The sequence below is a fragment of the Anneissia japonica genome, unplaced genomic scaffold, assembly GCF_011630105.1.
Source record: "Anneissia japonica isolate Jap-2015-1 unplaced genomic scaffold, ASM1163010v1 scaffold287719_len1884721_cov185, whole genome shotgun sequence".
Taxonomy (NCBI): Eukaryota; Metazoa; Echinodermata; class Crinoidea; order Comatulida; family Comatulidae; genus Anneissia; species Anneissia japonica.
This window is the reverse complement of record NW_022715822.1, coordinates 1,368,739-1,390,432: the sequence shown is the minus strand read 5'-3', so window position 1 is coordinate 1,390,432 and position 21,694 is coordinate 1,368,739. Positions and strand designations below refer to the sequence as shown.

The 21,694-nt window shown below is 35.1% G+C and overlaps 1 protein-coding gene across 2 annotated transcripts in view; it reads left to right on the top strand.

Annotated features, from left to right (window-relative positions):
- Positions 1–21,213, top strand: part of LOC117109408 (protein RCC2-like) — a 24,658-nt gene extending 3,445 nt beyond the window's left edge. For both annotated transcript variants that reach the window (XM_033251759.1, XM_033251758.1), the window contains exons 2-9: positions 7,727–7,973; positions 8,913–9,044; positions 9,411–9,520; positions 10,351–10,465; positions 11,568–11,734; positions 12,312–12,492; positions 12,951–13,056; positions 14,229–21,213. In XM_033251759.1, coding sequence (XP_033107650.1) covers positions 7,727–7,973; positions 8,913–9,044; positions 9,411–9,520; positions 10,351–10,465; positions 11,568–11,734; positions 12,312–12,492; positions 12,951–13,056; positions 14,229–14,481 — 1,311 coding nt within the window. In that variant the 3' untranslated portion in view covers positions 14,482–21,213. The remainder of the gene's footprint in view (positions 1–7,726; positions 7,974–8,912; positions 9,045–9,410; positions 9,521–10,350; positions 10,466–11,567; positions 11,735–12,311; positions 12,493–12,950; positions 13,057–14,228) is intronic.
- Positions 21,214–21,694: the final 481 nt, after the last annotated feature.

Here is a 21,694-nt window from a genome sequence, read left to right as displayed (position 1 = left end):
CTGTCTCTTATACACATCTAGATGTGTATAAGAGACAGGAATAATAGAGCATCAGTGCTACAGTGGATTATTAAATGTCTATTTTGATTTAAAAAAAAAAAAATGCAATTTCCTGACTTGTAATGTACTGTAATTGGACTCTAGGGAGTGTACCAAAAATGCAACGACTATCACTTTAAATTACAGGACAAGACATTATAAAAGTCTCAAACATTTCTTCTACCTGAATTAGGAATTTAAAAAATATAAATTTTTTGAGCTCTCTCTAAAGAAATGTATTGGATCCGTCCCCTGGGTAGAAGAATCCAGTAGAGGTCTAGTTTCTCATTTCCATATTTTCTTCTGTTAAAAGTATTTAAGGCTACAGACTATTAAATTAAAACAATTAAAAATTTGTTCTTTGGATGAAATAGTGCGATTAATATAAATTTTGCATTTTATGTTGTAGCATAGTACCCTATAGTTGCATGGCACCCAAGGCGTTCACCCCTCTTGTTTCCAAGAGCATACATGTAGTAGTGTTTCAATCTGTGACTAACTGTATGTACATTCCTGAGGTTGTATTTTCCTACTAATCCTCCAGGAAGTTGCCACCACTACGTAACAGTAAAGCATGTGTTCCCAAATTATGATGACCAGTTACTAATTAAATGAGTCATCAATCCCTGTTTCCTGTCCCTATGTATGTACCTGTGTTTAGTTAGGAAATCAGTTCGAGTATTGATTTTAGAGACAATTACATCAGTAATTATCAGTGTACTCCTTAACATTGTTTTTATATTAAAGTATATTTGCAGCTATTTTACTTTTGTCTCCTGTAATAATTATGGCACAAAAGTCAGTTGTGAGGTCTCACTACAAAATGAGAGTCATCCATAGGCGTAAATCCCGGGGATGGGGGATATACCCCCCCCCCAATTTTTTGACAAGGGGGGATGGTCCATTGTATCATCCCCCAATATTTTGACTATGTATGGGATAAAATGGAGCTTTACACACTTCAGAAGACTGTCGCAGAAATAATTTGCACTGTCTTATGCACTTACAAAGATGAAAATTAGCATAATGTATTAATGTTGATAAAATTATTTTATCTGGTACCAATCTAAGCTCTTCTTTCCTTAGATGTTAGATGTTCTTGCAAAGAGAGCCACATTTCACACTGAAGGGTGTGTACGACATCAGTAATGTTATGTCAATTCCAAGAATGTTTAAGATTATATCGGTTGATAAGGAATTTATTGATTAGGCCTATACAGTAATAGCAAATTGCATCAATTTATTTTGCAAAAACAAGGTTTCCAGCTTCAGAGGGGGGGGCACATCTCCTGTCCGCACAAGGGCACACATTGGCGCTAACACCAAGCGCGTAACACCAGGCGCGTAACAGGTGTCTTGGGTCAGAGTGGGTATTTATTTTTATTATTTTTTTAATTTTTTATTTCAACCATCTTTAAAGAGGGTAACCCTTCTAGTTTAGCCCAGTAGGTTAACTGATATTCAGGGGCCCTCTTTAATAAAATTAAAGAACAGTATAAACAACATCATTACAACATAATAATAATAATAATAATAATAATAATAACATACAATCCTCATTTCCCGGTTAGTAATTTACCATACCCACCCCACCCCACTCCCCATATAGAAAACAATATGACATAGCTGGCTTATCTTATTTATAATATAGGCCACACACGTGTGTTTGAAACTAAATATAAGCATTTTCATCATGGTTTTATTTATTACAAACATATTCTTTCACCATCTATACACATTGAGGCCCTTCTTTTAGGTTAAAATGATCTATCTTAAATTTGTCTTTCTTGAGTTTGGGACTACATTATTATGTGTTTAAATAACTTAAAAGGATAAAACTAAAAAAGCCCTAAAAATGTGTGCCAAGCGCGCAAAATATTTTTGTGTTTTTAATTCTAATTTCGTCGGAATTGATGAAAACTCCCTAAAATGTGCAATTTATAGAGGAAATTGGCCTACTGTAACAAGAAATTCGCGCAAAGAATTTGAGAATTTTAGGCACTTTCAGAGGATGCATTTGTCAAGGGGTGGGGAAAGATTTTCCAAAGATGGATATTTTCCCCTTGTCTCCCGGTGTTTTTAATTCTAATTTCGTTGGAATTGATCAGAACTCCCTAAAATGTGCAATTTTTAGAGGAAATTGGGCCATGTTAACAAGAAATGCGTGTGAAATTTGAGGTTTTTAGGCACTTTCAGGGGATGAAAGAGCATTTATATGGGGGTGGGGAAGATTTTTCAAAGATAGATATTTTCGCCTTGTCCCCCAGTGGTTACGCCATCGGGCAGCATAGATCAAAGGAGTTATGACAGTTTTTGAAGTGGAGAAGGGGTTGCAGGGTGTTGTGAGTCTGATAATTATGATATCTTCCTTTTTATTCTTTCTTTATTTTTCTCTTCTCTTTTTCTTTTTCTTTTCTTTTCCTCTTCTTCCTCTTTCCCTCCCTCTTCTCCCCTCTTTCTTTTCTCTTATTACCCCGCCCGGTACGACGGCTTGGTCAGCCCGGTAAAAACTGGTCTCATCGTTAGAAAATCAAAAATTTAGTTATATTATATTTAATAGATAGGTAGATCACATTATAAGCTTTAATTTTTCTTCTTTGAATGGCTTCCCTAGGATAAATAGATCCAGAGATGTTAGCATTTAAAGTTTAGGTGTATGAGAACCAAGTTTTGAGAAAATCGGCCTCAAAGATAAACTAACCTGTACAAATAATAATACTAGAATTACAGAATGTGCGCAGAGAACACTGTTTTAGTAAGAAAATTCACTTAACAACTACACAATCATAAAATATAAGTATTAAATAATTCGAAAACATTAAAATCAAAATTTTGTAAAAATGTTGCCTTTGACCTATTTTGGTGAATATCTCAATATGATTTCACCAACGATGCGTCTCATTTTGTGGTGAGACCTCACAATTGTGTTACATTCTTTTAACGCCAACATGATTTTCCTACCTCAAACTGTGAGGTACAGGGTAGGAAACTAATTTTTGCATTGGTGCACGGTTTGTGCAAAAATTGAAAGAAATATGTTACTACAGGTGTAAAACAGTGTACAGTAGCAAATAAAACAAATTGTCATATCTTATGCCTAGCATTCGGAATCATAGCTTACGATTTGAGGCGAGTGATTACACTGCCGCTCAATTGCACACCTAAACTCTTCTATAGGGTTTATAAAAAAAATAGGGCATCTTGAGGTTACAAATCACACACTATCTACTAAAAGACACTTCTGTGTTTTTCTGTTAGGATTGTATTTACTGTACATTGTTTTGATGACCGAATATTTCCACAGAAGTACAGAAATTTAAGTGATTTTTTGTTAAGGAGTAGGGAACCACACAGGGGTCAGGGAGGGCAATTTCCCCCTCCCCTTAATTGGACAGGCCTGGACCCCCAGTTATCCGATGCCACAATAAGGCTTCAATTGCCATTCTCTATATATTGTGGTTTAAAATGCACAAATTTTGGCCATACAAAGCCACAAAAACTCTCCCAATGAACTCTACCAGGGATTTTTATTCCGGGACCATGGCCAAGGCTCTTAGTCGACCCCTTTTGTGTGGTCCCCCTGTCGAACATCCCGTCAGAAAATTTCTGTAGCCACCACTGAATCACAGCTCTTGTAGAGGTTTGGTTCCTTCCCGATTTGGCTGTTTAGCTCATGGTAATATTTTATTTACATATGATAATGATATTGATCAATGTACAGTACAGGCACTGACATTATTCTTGATATGTTAATCACCCAAATCAATATAATCCAAGTGCATTTTATTGAAAGGATAGGACTTAGTACAAAATGGAAGCTAAAGCCTGATTTCTATAAAATTGCTACACGCTATCGGCAACTCCTTTGGCAACGCTGATGGTCAGTTGAATAAGGGAGCATTCCTGATTAGGGAAAGCAACACAGTGCAATGATTTTACTGACAACACATAGCGATTATGTAGCACTTTTTAAGGAAACCAGGTTTTAGTATCCAGGGTCCGAAATTGGAAGAAGTCATTTCCCGGGAGATGTCTTCGAACCAACTTTTTAAGCACATCTAATTTTGTTTTGCTACAGTACTTATGGTGATATCAATTAACTGTGAGACAAATGATAAATATTATTTTATTATAGTCTCAGTCAGACCGCCTTTGTTTAAATAGTGTTTTTGTTTCAAAATATACAGAAATATTTGTTTTGGTCTTTTAATAAAGTTTTTGAAATTTTACAGTGTTGTCACTCGTTCACATCCTCAGCTCCTTATTTGTCTACTATTAAGGAACATTGACACCCCCTCCACCCAGGGTGGTGTTATCTTGATCGGCCCCACTTTCAGACATCTCTGGATCCGCCCCTGGATTTTATCTGGAGGTCTTTGGTCGTGGGAAGCTATGGCAAAAAATTCTGGGTCTTAAGGAGTAAAAGGTTGCCGACCGTAGCCCTAGTGTATCTTAAACATCATGCTGCAGCTCAAATCTATGTACTATTACTGCCAGTACAGTAGGGTCTTGTATCCTCCTCTATGATTCAGTATTAAACAAAGGCATGTTATATATTCATTTCCAAGGTGAGGTATTAATCTTTTGTCTATGTCAACTCAACTGTTGAGATCCCTATTTGAGACACACAATGATTTATTTCTTATAGGGCTTAGCTTACAATGGTTCTATTGTTTACTCTGTCTGATAGATTTTGATGATACCTGTAGTTAGATCTGCATTCAATAACCTGTATAAATTCACATCAATTGGTCTAGGTATACACTGCATTCTCATGGCAAAGTTTCGGATGGCCTGGTGGTATTTGGACGAACAACAGACGAAAAAGAAACATGTGGCAAAGACAAGCCAAACCAGTCACTCGTCGCAAAAACCAATTTTGAGTTATTAATACAGTGTTAGAGAGTAAAATAGTAGCTATAAAATGGTAAAAAAATCATTCAAATCCGACATTTCCTTATGAAGTTACAAGCGTTTAAACATACAGCTGTTTAAAGAACAATATATGAGAAATCAGCCTTCAAAGTTTATGTTTTCATGCATTTCTCATGCAGAAACGATCATTAAATCCTTAAAAAGTGTTGTTTTAACATTAAAAATGGGGAAAATAACAGCATAGAACGATGTATAGATATGTAAAGGGTAGTTTAGAGCAATAAAAAAGATTTTTAAAAATTTGACATTCCAGCATGCTTTGGCCATTTTCTCTGAAACACGATTTGCGACGAGTGACTGGTTTGGCTTGTCTTTGCCACATATGCCCAATGTTCAAACAATGAATGTATACAAATCGTATTGATACGTTGTCAGTTGTCACACGTTCAGAATTTTGAACATGTCCAAAATAAAAAAAATCAACCCCAGCAAACCACTAACAATTATGATCATTGTATATCAAACGTGTCATAAACTAATGCCAACTTACGCGAAGGTACACCCAAATTGCCAAAAACATCAGGCACATGTTGGCTAAACATGCACAGTTAATTACAATTATAGGCTTACATTATGATTCAATAGAGAGATGTTAACAGAGGACAATGCTAAGAGGACAATAGTGTTTGTTGTTTGCCTTAAAAAGTTGAAACATTTGTAAATAAAATCATGGTTTGTAAAAGATTTCTACTAAAAAGTACTATTATTCATTTTAGTTCTTGCCTTGTTCAAATTACCACTAGCAGTATGGTTTTAAGTAATATTTTGTAAGTAGCGATATTTGACAAAATTCATTTGAATTTGTGTTAAAAAATATGAGATTTATTTATTAATTTAGTTATCTATCTGTATTTTTTTATTTGCATATTTTAACAATATTTATTATAGAATCTGATAAAAGTAGTTGGAAGATTTTAAGGGTATTTCAACCAAACATTAATAATAATGAGTACATTTTATTTTACTGAATATTAATATTTTTGTAAATGTTGACGTTTGGAACAACCTTCTTTTTATCTATCATAATTAATTAAATGTTTATGTCAAATTCAATATACATTAATCAAAGAGATCAACAAATTTAACAATTTACAAACACATCATCATCTACTTAAAACAAAAATATAGTAATCGTTATTCACAATCAATGAATTTATTGTTCCTTAACTGATAAACAAAAGTGATACAAAATTTTATCAAAAAATATCACATCTTCAGTTAGTTTAATGTGTAGACTGAGATACAGTATGTGCACAATTAATGGAATATTCATAATGTAATTGCTTTATGGGTAATTATTTATGTGTCTTAGGAGACATTGACACCAGTAGGTCAGTGACCTCGCATCAAACCCTGCATGTGGTTTTGTATCAAGTAATCTAGTGTGGATAAATGATGCACACTAATTGTCTTTACCATTCCAAACATAAATTAATGCTATTTCATCACAAAGAAAAAATAATGCACTGCATTGTTTAATTTTACTGGTAGATTGAAACTGATAATATGCTTTTATAATTTACTACATGATTATTATTCTTTCAATAAGATAAGTTAGTTAAACAAAACTTGATGATAAAGAAGAAAGGTTTAATGTTATTATCATATTTATTTATAATCAATCAATCGTTTATTCATCAAAAGCACACACATACAATAATAGCAATAAAATTAAAATAAAGAAGATAAAAGGACCTCCACGAAATCCCAGAGGGTTTATAAGAGACCCACAAAAAGAAGATAGTTACTTATTAATAACACTGACAGCATAAGATTATAAATAAATAATAAATATGAATCAATAAAGTAAATCTAAATCTTCCTTCAACAATGGCAAAATACAATTCAGCCTAAATGCCAAATAAATTGTTTATAAATGGCAGTAAATATGATGTATGTTATTACCTATTAATTATATATTCAATAAACTTTTACTGGGTACTTGGATAAACAGCAAAGTGCCAACTCTTCCCTCTGGGTCCCTTGGGATCTGACAACCTCTCCTCCTCCCCGATTATTGCTTTAAATATTGTTACTGTAAATGAAATGCCAGTGAATAGAAATTTAGAAATTGATCGCGTCAACCAAAAGTGACGACATTGTGTCACGCATTGGAATCTATTTTACACGGCACGTTCCTTGCTTTTGCAGTCTGCATGCTTGTTAAAAGATGACTTAAGAGCGTACTAATAGGCAAGAATGTTTTTTCGTTGTGCAGCAGTGAAATAGAATATGATTATATTCTGAGTAATAGTACATTGCTCTGCCACTATAGGCGCACAAAATTTTTCAAACTTTTTAAATTTTCCATTTTTGTTGTTTTACCTTTGTTGTTTTACTTCCATCGTTTAGTTTTTCTAGGATAGGCTAGTCTAGACGCCAACATCACTTGAGCATCTGTGAGTTATGAATCCTGCAAACCACTGCTTGCCTGTGGTCTCAAATTGCAGGAAAACGGTGCGGTGATGTTGGTTCCCCTGCGATAGTCTGTTTTCTCACGGTTTTTTTATTCTTAGGTCGCTTGGTTAGTTTTTGGTTTGTTTTCTTTCGTGTAATTTAAGCGCACAGAGACCACGTAGTATGCACTTTACAAGTCCCAAACCATTACCATTACCAAAATTATTTATTTATTAGTATTTTAAAAGTATTTATTAGTACTATTGGTAATTTACCTGCCCTTTCTATGTGGCTTAGAAAATCTTTAAATAGGCGTTATTATTATTATAATTATTTATTAATTTTTATTTTTCAGAGATTGAAAGGCTCAACGGTTGCAGGTGAGCTACTGTTCTGTGGTGGTACCAATTGGGATCTGACGGGACGTAGTCAAGTCCCAAAGCATGCCCGTGTACCTGGTAGTTCCCCTATTGGTGGTCGAAACCTGTGGAGTCCTCACCGTCTATCGGCCCTATCAGGGGTTCGAGTGAAGGCAGTGTTTTCTGGCCCGGTAGCTTGCCACACTTTGCTAGTGACTGAAGAAGGCAAGGCCATGAGCTGGGGTAAGTTAATGCAGAAAGTTTTTCTACTTTTACTCATCGTAAACAAAACCTGTTTAATACTTTGACTGCTAAGCCTTTTTTTTCCTTCTAGTTCCATTCCATTCACCAAGGCATTTCCTCGTCATAATAAAACCTGTTTAGTACGTTGACTGCTAGGCATTTTTTTTTTCTAGTTCCATTCCACTCACCAAGGCATAAAGGACGCCACCATAATAGAAGTTATTTCTATCAACTGTAGTGAAACACAAACTAATATTTGGTAGTTATATTTAGATCATTACCGCCAGGTTGAGAATTCACGTTCTGGCAACCACTGCCAGCGACCTTACGCAGACATTCCAACCACTCCGATTTCGGCGGAGTTACTCCTTTTACTTAAGCAAAACTCCATACTCCGATTTTGGTAAAAAATCCCTGCTTTTTACGCATTTTGGCCATCTGAAATATATCGCGCATTTCCGAATAAAAATGATAATCTAATGATTGGTAATGTTGAGCTTCCTCCAAAAAAGGAGCTAAAACACACCCAAACATGCAAGTTATAACAGAAAGTATCCTGTCAGTTTGAAATCAAAATTACTGTAGGTGATGCCTACGGTACGCTTGTTGCGATTGGTGTGGTGTTGATTTTCTGCCTAGGGCCTAGTCTTTCACGGCGGTATTGCTGTCGTGAGTCAAAATGGTTACATTTTACAATCCGATCACATTGGTACCATGTCTTAGGAATACTTCTCTCACATTGCCCAAACTCCGCTCAGAAGTTTTTCAGACTTCTCTTGTTGGCCATGTAGGGTTGGCATGTCTGCTTACGTGCAATGCAATAGTCGTATATTTGTAGAGTTCGCGTTGCCCTGCTGAACCCTATCAGATGTGAACTTGCATCCAGCGAATATGTTCAAAATTAAAAAATAACTGACATTGCTGCATTTTATTTTCCAGGCCGTAATGACAAGGAGCAGCTTGGACACTGTGATGCTATCCGAAGGGACACCCCAACACTCATCGAAACACTTAAGGATTACACCTTAGTGGAGGCTGCATGTGGCCGCAACCACACTCTTTGCCTGACCAGTAAGTTCTTAAACATGACTGTATATTTCTCTTGTATGTATGTGTAGGGATATGTGGGCTTTGTAGAGCTGTGTCTACTCTATAAAATTCTATGTGACAAATTTGTATGATATGCCCAAATATGGGCATGATAATGTTAACTCATACCCAAATATGGGCATATCAGTTTTTTTGTCACATAAAATTTGATAGTGAGCACAAAGCTTTATGCTTAGCTTGGGATCTGGGTGGCATACTCGTGGATGCTTGTTGGCAGATCCCCATGCCTGGCTCATAGGTGTAAGTGGATTGGCTGATTTTGTAGATCTATTCCTGATTTATCAAATTAAATGTTGCAGTATTCAATTTTGCATACCTTCCTGACAGATGAAGGAGAAGTGTTTGCATTTGGTGAGAATAAATTTGGCCAACTTGGGCTTGGATTCCAATGTGAGGGAAACAAAGATGAGAAGACATCGATTGGCAAACCTCAAAAGGTATGAAATATTAAATTTCGTAAAACCTAAAATTTGAATATAAGTAACTGAAGCTATGTTAATTTTTGTACCAAAATAAAGGGCAAAGTTTTTATCTACACTCAGTTTTATTGATTTGTGTGATGTGTCCATATTTGGGTATGATGATGTCATATTACATCCAAATATAGGCATATCACATTTATTTGTCGCATACAATTTGATGGTGTAGACAAAGCTTTGGTCAACCTGTGTCAAAGATGGATGGATGGATGGATTTATTCAGTGTAAACACAAAGGATAACCCACGAAAGTATAAAGAAGACTTCTTTCCAGTGGGGTCCTTCTGGTGGTGAGTGGGCAGTACACTGGGACACAATCTCCTACTCTTTTCCGAAGAGTTCTTTAACGTGCACATAGGCCATATGGCACACAGGACCAACAGCTTAAACGTCTCATCCAAAAGACGGTGCGCTATCGTAACTTGCATTCAACCCTCTACATGAAACACAAGGAGAGCGGTGATTGGAATTGAACCGGTGAACAAGAGATCTCCACGGTTCAGCGCACACACAGTGTCGAATGTTACTGCTGTTCAAACTTTTAATTAATACAATAAAATACATACTACGTTAATATGTAGTATGATTTGTAATAAGTGTTTTGGTCATTCTAATTGTATATATTCTGTGAGAAGTTCAGCGATTTCTGCAGCAAATAGCACATGCTCAGACATATTTAACAGATTTGCATTGTTTCAATTGAACACATCTGCTTAGGAAAAGAAACATCCCAGCTATTTTAATTTTTGTCACTGTTGATTAAAATGTAAATTCCTCTTTCATTTTCAGATTTTATACGATGGTCAACCAATCACAAGAGTAGCATGCGGCGGAGACTTCAGTATGGTTGTTGACCTCAAAGGTCGTCTGTACTCATTTGGTCACCCAGAATACAGCCAATTAGGTAATGTCTATCTGCCTGTAACATCTTATTTCAAAATTTGATAGTAAATATATATCTTAGCAATTTTTTTTTCCCAGATATATTTATTTCATTTATGGTAATGACAGATTAATGCCAGAGTTTTTAAAAATAGGTTCTCTTGGCTTATCCTTACCTTTGGTTGCTGGATGCTGTCAAATGCCATGAATTTCAACCACAATCTCCGCTAAGTTATTTAGTATCTTTTATTAATACGAGCTTCTCTTGAGTATAAGACCGCTTTTACACTGCAAGCAAAACTCCGGACACAACCCGGGATTTTACAATACCTGGGCTAGAAACTCCCAATAGTATCAATGGCAAAAAATACCTCCCTGGTTGCCCGGGTTCGATATGTGGGACGCATTCAGTGTTGGACAACCCGGGTACATCCCGGAATCGCCAGTGTAAGCAACACTGAATTTGATTCCCGGAGTTAGACCTTACCTAGTGCCTACCGCAGTAACGGTCAGGTAGCCCTATACTATGCTAGCAAAGGGCTACGCCAAGACACTTTTCAAATTAAACCTCCTGCGCTCCCGTATAGACTTGATATCAAAAATGCTATTTTAATGCACATAATTAAAAACAAAAATTTGCAGATACATTGCTTCAATAATTACAATAATTGCTGCTTCTTCACAACGAGATACTCGAATCCATCGTAACAAAAATTGAGGGTGGTACTTGAACCCGAGTTCATTGCCGGTGTAAAATGGGAGCTACTCGGGATCAATGCAGACTTTTATCGTTAGATTTAAATTGGAAATGCACCCAAGATCACTCCGGAATGAACACAGGTTTATTCTGCTCTTTGCATTGTAAACTGGTTATTAGACTGTCACTAATATCACTAAGGACCTTTCCGCTAAGCCCAGCCCCTTTCTATATTGTTGCTAAGGTCAGTGTTAAAACATACAGTACACAAACATGTGCGTATTCCTTGCCCTGTTTCTGATTGGTCAGTTAAGTTGGATTGACACTGGAGAAAGGTCTCCATTGACAATTCTTGGCCCATGTCCCTAATGAATATAGTATAATGAAATATAAAATAAAATGAATAATTCATATAATCTTTTAACAGGTCATGATAATGATGGTCAGTATTTTGTGACGTCCAAGAAAGTGACCTTTGACTGCCAGCTAGTTCCAAAGCGAATCCAGTTGTACATAGAGAGAACTCGCGAAGGCCAAGTCAAGCCATTGACTGGGGTGCTCATCAAAGATGTTGTATGTGGTGTCAACCATACTGTAAGTCAGAATGAAGATACATTTTGTAAGGATGTAGGAATTGCTAGGTTTAAGAAGTGACACGCAGGGGAGAGTGGGTATAATTTATGTGATTGGAAGGGACAGGAAATGGAAATGTTTGGAACCAGGTAAAAAACAGGTTTGTTCCGAAGTGGTGGGAGTGAACAACATTCAGGGATGTAGTTATGGTGGGCGAGGCCACCCAGTCTTAATTTTTCACCCAGTCCAATGCTGATTTCATGGCCCTCCACCCACCTTTATTAACCCCCTTGGCATTCCTTTAAGTTCACGCTTTACCAATGTTATCACCCACCTACCCTTAAGCTACAACCCTGACAATATAAAAAAAAAAATCCCAATAAAAAAATCTGCCCTTACAAAAAGCCATAGATATTTAATTGTTCCTGTCGACTTTTTTTCATGCAGGTTTGATAATTGATAGGTTATGGAGGGGTAGATGTGAAGGATAGAATGTAGTGAGGTTAAGAAGTCAGATGTATATTAGAAGTAATGTATGAGGAAATGTATTATTGATGATATAATAAACATATTACATTGACCTTATACGTTTTTGTAGGTTGCCTTGGACATCCAGAAAAGAGTGTTCACATGGGGTTTTGGTGGATATGGACGTCTTGGGCACCAGGGACCAAAAGATGAAGCAGTTCCACGCATACTCAAGCCCTTTGATATGCCCAATAGAGGGGTCAAGTCCATCCATGGTGGGTCAGCATACTCCATGGCTGTTACAGAGTTTGGTGAGTATTGGGCAAAAAGTTAATTGAGAGGTAATAAGTTTGGTTTTTAATTTCTATCTTTTCTCTATGAACCCACATACGGTACAAGTGTCAGAATTTAGGTTTGCTTGCAGTTAGAAGCTATAAACATTGGACCACACAAGAAAAGGTAGTTTTTTTTCCCCACTCAAACAAATAGAGGTCAAACAGACATGCACTATTTATAAATTAGATGGCAAGACAAATAGCTTACATGATTGACTTAGAATACAAGTTACAAGTTATTATTTGTATAGGATTTACCAAATAGCCTAATGTAATGCTATGGTAAAATACACTATCAACGACGTAACTGATGTTCTATTTCCTTGTCACACCGCTGAAAACATTACATTTTGCTTGTTAAATAAATATTCTGCCATGTAAACCAAATAAGTTTTAGATTACTTTTGTTGAATTTGTGTTCTTTTTTCTTTAAGGTATGCTTTTCTTCTGGGGTCAAGCCAAGACTACTGGTGAAGCAACTATGTACCCTAAGCCTGTCCAAGATCTTAACGGGTGGAACATAAGAAGTGTCGGATGCAGGTAAAATAATGTTGCATTAAATTTTGTTAATATAGGTATTTGCAAAAATTAACTTGTGATGATCATTACAAAAATGCCATATGGGACCTCACAGCAGTATTGTTGCGGCCCACGAAAATATATTTGAAACCCTGTAAGACTTGCCACAAGTCCCTTGTTATTATTTTTTCTCATTCTGGACAGCACCACCAACAAGCATGTTAATTTTGAGACAGAATAAGGGACTTGTAAAACACTGTGAATGCGAAAAGAATGACGTAATCTTATATTCCGTATTTGGATAAATGGGCTTGCCGAAATCATGCCTACCATATCCCACATTTGATGTGTTAAATCGTACGCATAAATGATCAGACAGCGTTTGCCCAGGCCCTAATCCGAAAAAAATGAATTTCGAGTATGGGACGCCAAATGAATTAGGTATGGTGCACAATAAAGAGTGAGTAACCTAAAATTAGGGCCTGGAACCCAGGCTAACCCTATGTGTGCGACTTATGTACCATCTTCAGCTACCAAATCCCTTTGTTGTATGCCCAGATGCTGATCATCTATAAAAGTAATATTAAAACTGAGATTAAAAACACAAAAGCAGTGCGTGAAAATTTTTACAAGCTCACTGAAAACATAAATTTTTCACCGTAAATTGCCTACATTTTTGCCTAGATGGAAGTACTTTCATTTCAAGTTTATTTTTCAAGTTTCTTTATTTATATCAAATCTGCTGCTGAGGCTGAATTACATGATACTTACAATATAAAAATATAAAGCATTAGCAGAAGACAGAAATGTTAAAATACATGAAAATTAAATACACCAATGAAACACCATAAAAATAGAAAAAGAGCACAACACAAAACATAATAATTTTAAGAAAGTTAAAAATACAATATAGAAATGTGAAAAAAAGGAATACTGCATAGATTAACAAAAAATCATGAAATTCATATAAAAAATACATACATGTTGATATTATTTAATTAATAATTTTATTTTCTATTGAAGCCTATTAACGTAATTGATTCAAAAAGCAATAGGAAATTGAAATATTGAATTTAATTATTCTAGTTACTTCAAGGCAGTAAGTATATCTTGTTTGTAAAAGATTTTGATTATATATATATCATGACTCATTAAAAAGAAATATTTATATTTTGGAATATTGTTTCCCATAGCAATCGGTCTATTGTAATAGCAGCTGATGAAAGCCTAATTAGTTGGGGTCCATCCCCAACATATGGTGAATTAGGTTACGGTGAGAACGGGCCACGTTCATCAACTTGCGCCAAGGAGGTGAAGACGGTAGAGGGCATTTTCATACACAGCGTTGCATGTGGGTACGGACACACTGTGATGTTGGCCAGAGACGATGAGACAGAGGAGAAAGAGAAAATACAAAAATTACCGGTCTTCACACCGACACCATAGGGCTCCATGTTTATTGCCATGATCACGTTTGGTGAAATATGGTGCATCGCCCACAGGTGCACAGCTTAAGACGGGTATTTCGGTGGATCTATCCACAACCAAATGATTAAACAGCAATTCTCTGGTGCATCTGGCATTTTTTATTTCCCGATGCATGGAAACTGCAGCTGTACTTACGACTTTGTGGAGTTCCACATGCAACATATAAAATGGCCGTATCAGCCCCTTTATTCGTAAAACTTATGTGTCATGAGGTAGGTCATGGCAACTGTGTTTGATTACTGTGTCACAGAGGATGATACTGCCCTTCAAAAATGTTACTATTTCCTAAATATTATTTTCAAAAAGCTATATATCATTCAGAAGCAGCCCACCATGCCAGTTCTAATACATACCAAATTTTATAAATTTCTCTGTAGACCCAAGAAGAATGTTTGCTTTATATCAGTTCCAGATACTTTATATGTCATTGTAATCTATATTGTTGACAATTATTCTTTAAGGATTTAATTTGTAGTTCTCCGGGAAGTAAATTTTGCTGCTATGTATCAACTAGGTTTCATCAGTTTAAGCAGGCATAATCAAAGTCTTGGGTCTTGGGTACAAACCGTTGCTCACATCATGAAATAACAAACACAATCAAAGTAGGTTTTGTTAGTTTATGAGTTAGCGCAAGTATTGTTATTCAAGCAATTTTGTTTTCTTTACCAAACAAAAACTCTGTAACGACAACAGTGCGTATTGGAACACGCTTTTTGTTACCACAATCTACTTTTAGTGTGATTCTGATGTGAGCGAATTTCTATTGGGTTACGTAATTGCCATCAAGTACAGCCATTTATGTTGATGTTCCATTTCGATGTAAAATCTGTAAATATAAATCAAAATCAATAGAGTGTAAAATAACAAGAGTGCGCACTTTTGTATAAAGCGTACATAATCAAACCATGCCAACATGACAGCACCTCGTCATTAGCAAGTCGAGGATGCTTTAGATAACATGACATTTGCACTATAATGTTGGGGGCTGGTCTGTCTAATGTTAAAATTGTACATTCAAAAACATGCTTTTTATATTATTAGATTTCCAGAGCCCTGTCAGTTTGTTAATAGCAAATTTGCTGATTTGGCTCGATGCGCCCTATATCTTCTTTGTACAACTCTAGGGAAAATTTATACTCTCTGATGCATTTCTTAGCATACAATCAAGCCGCATATTGGTGGCCTAGTCATGTGGAAAAGAAATATGTTTTGGTAAATATAACAGAAAATCCAATTGCCCCAGCACAAAAGATAATTTCTTGCCATGTCTTGAAAGTTGGGAATTTTCTCTTTGCAAAAACAGTGGTACATTGATTACCCAAGTTGACAAATATCATTTTTTTTTTATTCATTAGATCTTCCTTTGTGGCCAGGCAGCCCCCTTTAAAGAAACCTTTCTTTTATTATTTTCTTTGAGCGTTGCACATAAATGTAGTTTCTACGATAGAGGCAAGTACTTTGGATAGACTCAGCAAGTGATTTTTGATCACTAAGGCCATAATATTCACACTCATTCCACAGCCACAGTACATGTACAGTTAAACTTGCCTAACTCGAATAATTTCTAAGTCGAACTTATTTTACATGCCAAATTGTTGTGTTTTCCATTAATTGACAATCTGTAAGTCGAATATTTACTAAGTCGAACAATTTTTCAATGGCATTTTGGAATCGACTTAGGCAAGTTCAACTGTATTGGTAAATATTTACTGTAAATATATCTTTGATTATTTTTTCATAAAGTCTTAGTAGATTTCTGTGAAATCTGATTTTTTTAAATTTTTTTTTTAAAGGAATCCACTTGATATGTTGTATAGTATTCCTGGATCGAATGTCTGTAAAATATTTACTTTATTTCAAAGTTTTGTATGGTGGATTACTACGAAGATGGGACTAAGTGTACAGTACAAGTAATTCATTGGTTGCAATGAAAACTATTGTATGTATGCACCACTGTTGAAACATTTTTTAATTACTCCGTCGTCAATGATTATACAGTAAAGTCCACATTCATCATGCTGTTTTTTTTTCTATGAATATTTTTTAGTAATAATGTTATGAATTTAACTTCATAGAAAATGGAAATGGGAAAACATTTTTCTCATACAAAATTTGTCCCATGATTTTGCAATCTAATATTTAATAACTTATTTTTAAGTTCATGAAATATGGTAAGTTCATGTGTAAAAATACACAGGTGTTTGAAATGTGTATGTGTTCAAAATGCCCAGGTGTGCATCATTTTCATGTGCTTAAAATGCACAGGTTTTTAATGTTCTTGTGCTCAAATTACCAAGGTGTGGGAAATAATTGTGTGTTCAAAATGCCCAGCTGTTTGAATGCTTATTTGTCAGCTAATTAATTCATTTTCCATGATCCTACAACAAAATTCTTTCGTAGATGCTGAATTTTGCAAATTATCTCAAAAAAATTCTGTAAGATGAACTTAAAGCTGAAGTACAAATCAATTTATCACTCATTATAATATTACTATTTTATTATTAATATTCTCCCTTCTATTTTCAGAGCTCTTACAAATTATTTCAAATTTTGTCTTTGATAACGGAATTTTGCAAATAATGCATATAAAAATTCTGTAGGAGAGCATGAATTTAAGAAAGCATCGAATGTCCTGGAAAATAATCTATAAAGTAATATTAATTAGTGGAACACCTACTAATGTTAACAGGATTTAGAAAACTGCACATTTGAACATTTTCCAATTAATTCATGGCATTATGTACAGAGAGCTGTTTATGGATTTGCTGCTAGAAGCGCCATGTTCTTTTGGAATAAAGTGATTTTTTTTAAAAACACCATGCACCCTGAATGGTGGGCACTACTGTATTATGTCACCAGCATTATGATTGATTGATAAACACATTGGTTGTCACCAACTGATATGTAAATTAATACATCTTGTACAAGATCACCAACAAATTTGCAATATATTATTCCAAGTAGTTATGCTGTGAAATTAGCAAACTCAACAAAAAGCCAGTACAGTATGTAGATTGTGTGAGGATAAAATAGCAATGATTGAATAAGTCAGTATGTACAAATGGTACGTGATATGCTAATCAAATTTTATTCCAGTAATTAGTCCTTGAATATCAGGCAATGTAAACAAAATCTAGTGATTGGTCAGATTGATTATGGATGAACTGTATACTTAATATTAATGGATCTTTTAGCCTTGATCAAAGATTATAAAATAGGAAGAGGTCCGACTGAATCCTTTCTCGATAAGTACTACCACGATCTGGAGGGCGCTCTTCAGAAGAACTTAAAAGTTGTTCGTATCGAACGCATGCTGCGTCTATGCCCGAATTTTTAAATCTATTTGAATTCTAATAGGGCGCCACCTACCTTGCGGTAGTACTTTTTTGTCCGTTTCATGCAAAATTCTATACTCTTCAGCTTGATCTATCAAAAGGTTCCCTATGATCAGGTATTCAGGTGAAAAAGAAATTTATTTGGTTCCACATTAGAGAATACGTGGATATTTCTTGGTGAATCAAAAAAGCAAAAAAAAAAAAAAAAAGGAAAGGTTGTGGTTCTAGCCTTTTCAGCTGCTTGTCTTTGGTGAAGCATCCAAAGTTGTCTACCAGATTTATAATTAGCATGCTGTAACACTAACCTTATTTACACTACGATTATAAAACGTTATAATTTGCTATCAGATTCGGTATTAAATTACGTTTTTACACCTAGTGACTGCATTTGATAGCAAATAAATAGGAATCAAATTATGACTTTTTTTTTTCAAGTGGAAATACGGTTGTTGACTATTAATCGGTATGCGTACTTTTGCTGGCAAATTGAGGAAGCTGCACACGTGAAAATGTTAACATTTTAAGTGCTTCTGTTGTAAAAATACAAAACATGGATAGAAGATCCTAACATTATTATGTGAATATTATTCTTGCAATGTTTGATCGTAACCATTGAATTAAGCCAAATAAAGATAAAAAATCTGGCTGGTACTGCGAATATTGGTTAAAAATTTGGTTCAAGAATCTCTGTTCCTACAAATGGAAGAGGTTTCGGAGTCTTGTGTTCAGATATTTGGTGCTTTTTTGGTATTTGATTAAATTTGGTAGAAATTGTAAATTATTAGATTTTTTACTCTCTGATCTTCTTTATTACAATTTATTCTGATCTTTTATCCAATACATTATTATTGACATTGCCATGTTAGTACTACATATCAATCTGTGATTGGTTGATAATGTTCAGGGAAATGTTGCTTTCCTTTTTTTAGTGTTTAATACCATAAATGTTGTACATAAGTTAGTTGATTAGTTAATTATCGTTAAACATTGTTAATTACTGACCAGAACACTATAGTTGTTCTGCTGCTAGTCAGTTTTATTTTTCACTTTATGAAAAAAAAATTACCGTATTTGATTATCTCTGTCATTATTTAACTTGTACCTTTATAACAACTATGCGTTGATCTTATACCAAGCATGATCTACACTTAATACCTTGGCTTTCACCACAACTCAGCTTGCACTCAATTTGCATTCACTGTAGCTGTTGTCATAACTTGGTGTACGCTCATCTTGCACTTACCCTAACATTTTTGCTATCTGTATCATGAGTATATTTACCTTGCACTCACCCTAGTTGTTGCCACCATGGGTTGCACTTGCCCTAGCTGTCCTATTAAAGGGTACACTCAACTTCCGATCACCCTAACTGTTGACATCATTGGGAACACTCATTTTGTAATCGCCTTATCGTTACGTGGAACACCCAATAGCGCCAAAAATCTTTGCCATCTAAGGGTGCACTCAATTTGAATCCATACTTGAGTACTCGCTCAAGTTAACTGTTGCCAAATTTAACACTTAAACCTAGATGTTACCATTATTTCGTCATTTTCCTTATTATGTTTAGCTGTACTCATTCAGCCTTGCTTACTAAGTAGACAAAGTAATTTACGTTCACCTCACACCACAATACCTGGTGATTGTATCATGTTGGATAAATAAGGATTCACCAAGTACCATTACAAACTTTCCCTATGTGTATATATACATACATTCACATAAATATATGTATTATTTTCTTTTTACTATTTAAGTGACTACAATAAAGTTGAATGTTTTTTGTACTTCAAAATGTTTTTCTTTATTCTGTTTGGCTCTTAAAATCTACAGTCATAACATAATACTAATCAGAAACAATACAATTATTTTGTCATCTTGTGTCTGTCAAATGAAAAAGTGGCAGTGTAAGAAATTATAATAGTAATATACACATGCTTCTCCACAATGTGGTACTGTTTTTTTGACAAGTATACTGTATTACATTTCTCTTGCAGGTCTTGGCAATATTCTTCTCATGGACATAAAAATAAACAGTAAATCATTTTAGGAGCCATTAAGACTCATAGGGGTCACCTCAGTTTTTGTAGCACGAAGCGTGCGATACTTTCCTTGGATGGGAGCCGGTCCATCGCAAGTTACTCCCAGCGATTTTGACATAACTGAACACTAAATCCAAACTCCGATTTCTGTTAGTGACAGACGATGCAACGCTGTCTGCTGATTGCCGGTAGCAGTTTAATGAGTCATTAAAAATGATCCATTGCGCGTGCGTCATCGCGTTCTTCATAGAATCGCAGTGACTGCTGGTTTTTAATGCAGTAGTGTACAAACTGTAATGTCTAGTACTATATATACTGTATATTATTTTAATTGATTGATTATAAACCCAGATTGAGGACCTAAATATAATTTACATGTCTTCTCATCTGAATAAATAAGGGAAATCTGCTGCCCTTATATTTGGAATTTGGACAAATATATTCATTGGAATGCGCAGTTAAAATATTATAAATACAGTACATCTGTTCTTAACTCTACACTATATTGTCGATGGAATCAAAACTTTAACAACTGTATTCCTTCACCAAAACCCAGCTAATTGTAAAAACTAAAATACTTCTGAGGGTATTATGCTAAGCACATTTCCCTTTAATTTACACTTAAATTACAAAGACAGTACAGTACATTATCTCTTGTGCGTTATTATCATTAGTAATGAATGGAAAGAAGATGGCTGAGCAGTTAGGGCAGGGGCATCGCAATGTACAGCTATAATATCTGCGCGCTAACCTACAATTCTGATGGTGGAACAAGTTGTCTCGAATAAGGAAACTGTAGGCCCAGTGTACACAATTGGCTTATGTGCACTATAAATACAGCCCCTGTTGTTGGTACCAGTTTACCAGGTAGCTCAGACACGAAGAGGCCCTTTGGGGTACGAGCTAGTCCACACTAGCTTTGAGACTCTGGCGTAAAGCGCTATATAAATCTAACTGCATTACATTACGTTTTGTATGCATTCTCGAAAAAGAAAATTATACTATGCTAATGATGCCATGTATAATATTTGCCCATTAAAAGAATTTTCAATTTATTGTTTTTCATAATTATATATAATAACCATAATAATTCATTAAATAACTTTTGCACTTTTCTGAAGAGTACTTACTAGATATTTAAAGTGCACATGAGCTATATCCTGTATTTCACTGGGAGACAAATTTTTTAGCACGGTGGATATCACTTGTTTCAGCCTTTCTAACAATGATAGACAACTAATTATTTGTTTTATCATAGATTCTATTTTCACCTCTGTATAAAGCACTGTATAAATTTATTATCATAATTTTTTTTTAAAGAGTACATTCAATTAAAAAAAAAAATCATAAATTCAGTCCCACCGTCACAAGAGATCTGACAAAAACATGGTACAGCATGATACAAAAAAGTTTTTATACAAAATATTTGCATGGAACATTCAATTATTCTTATAAGGTAAAAAAACATAACAGCTAATATTTGTGGTATTTCAACAAAATTCTATTTGTAAGGATTAGGATCATGTGACCATACCCCAAGGACAAACCAAAAATCGAAAGAGAGGAGGGTTGTTCCAAAAGTATCCATATTGTCTGAACTTAATAAAATACACGCTGTTCTTAACTCCAGAATACAGGTATTATAATATTGGCGCCTTAATGCCATATCTAGTATTCATGAAATATGGGGGACGCGGCGTGGCACGATGATTAGGTGGGGGGACGCTAGTTGCAAAATAAGGTGATTTTTAAATACTGGAGCATGAATTTCTTGTTTCAAACATGTTTAATGCC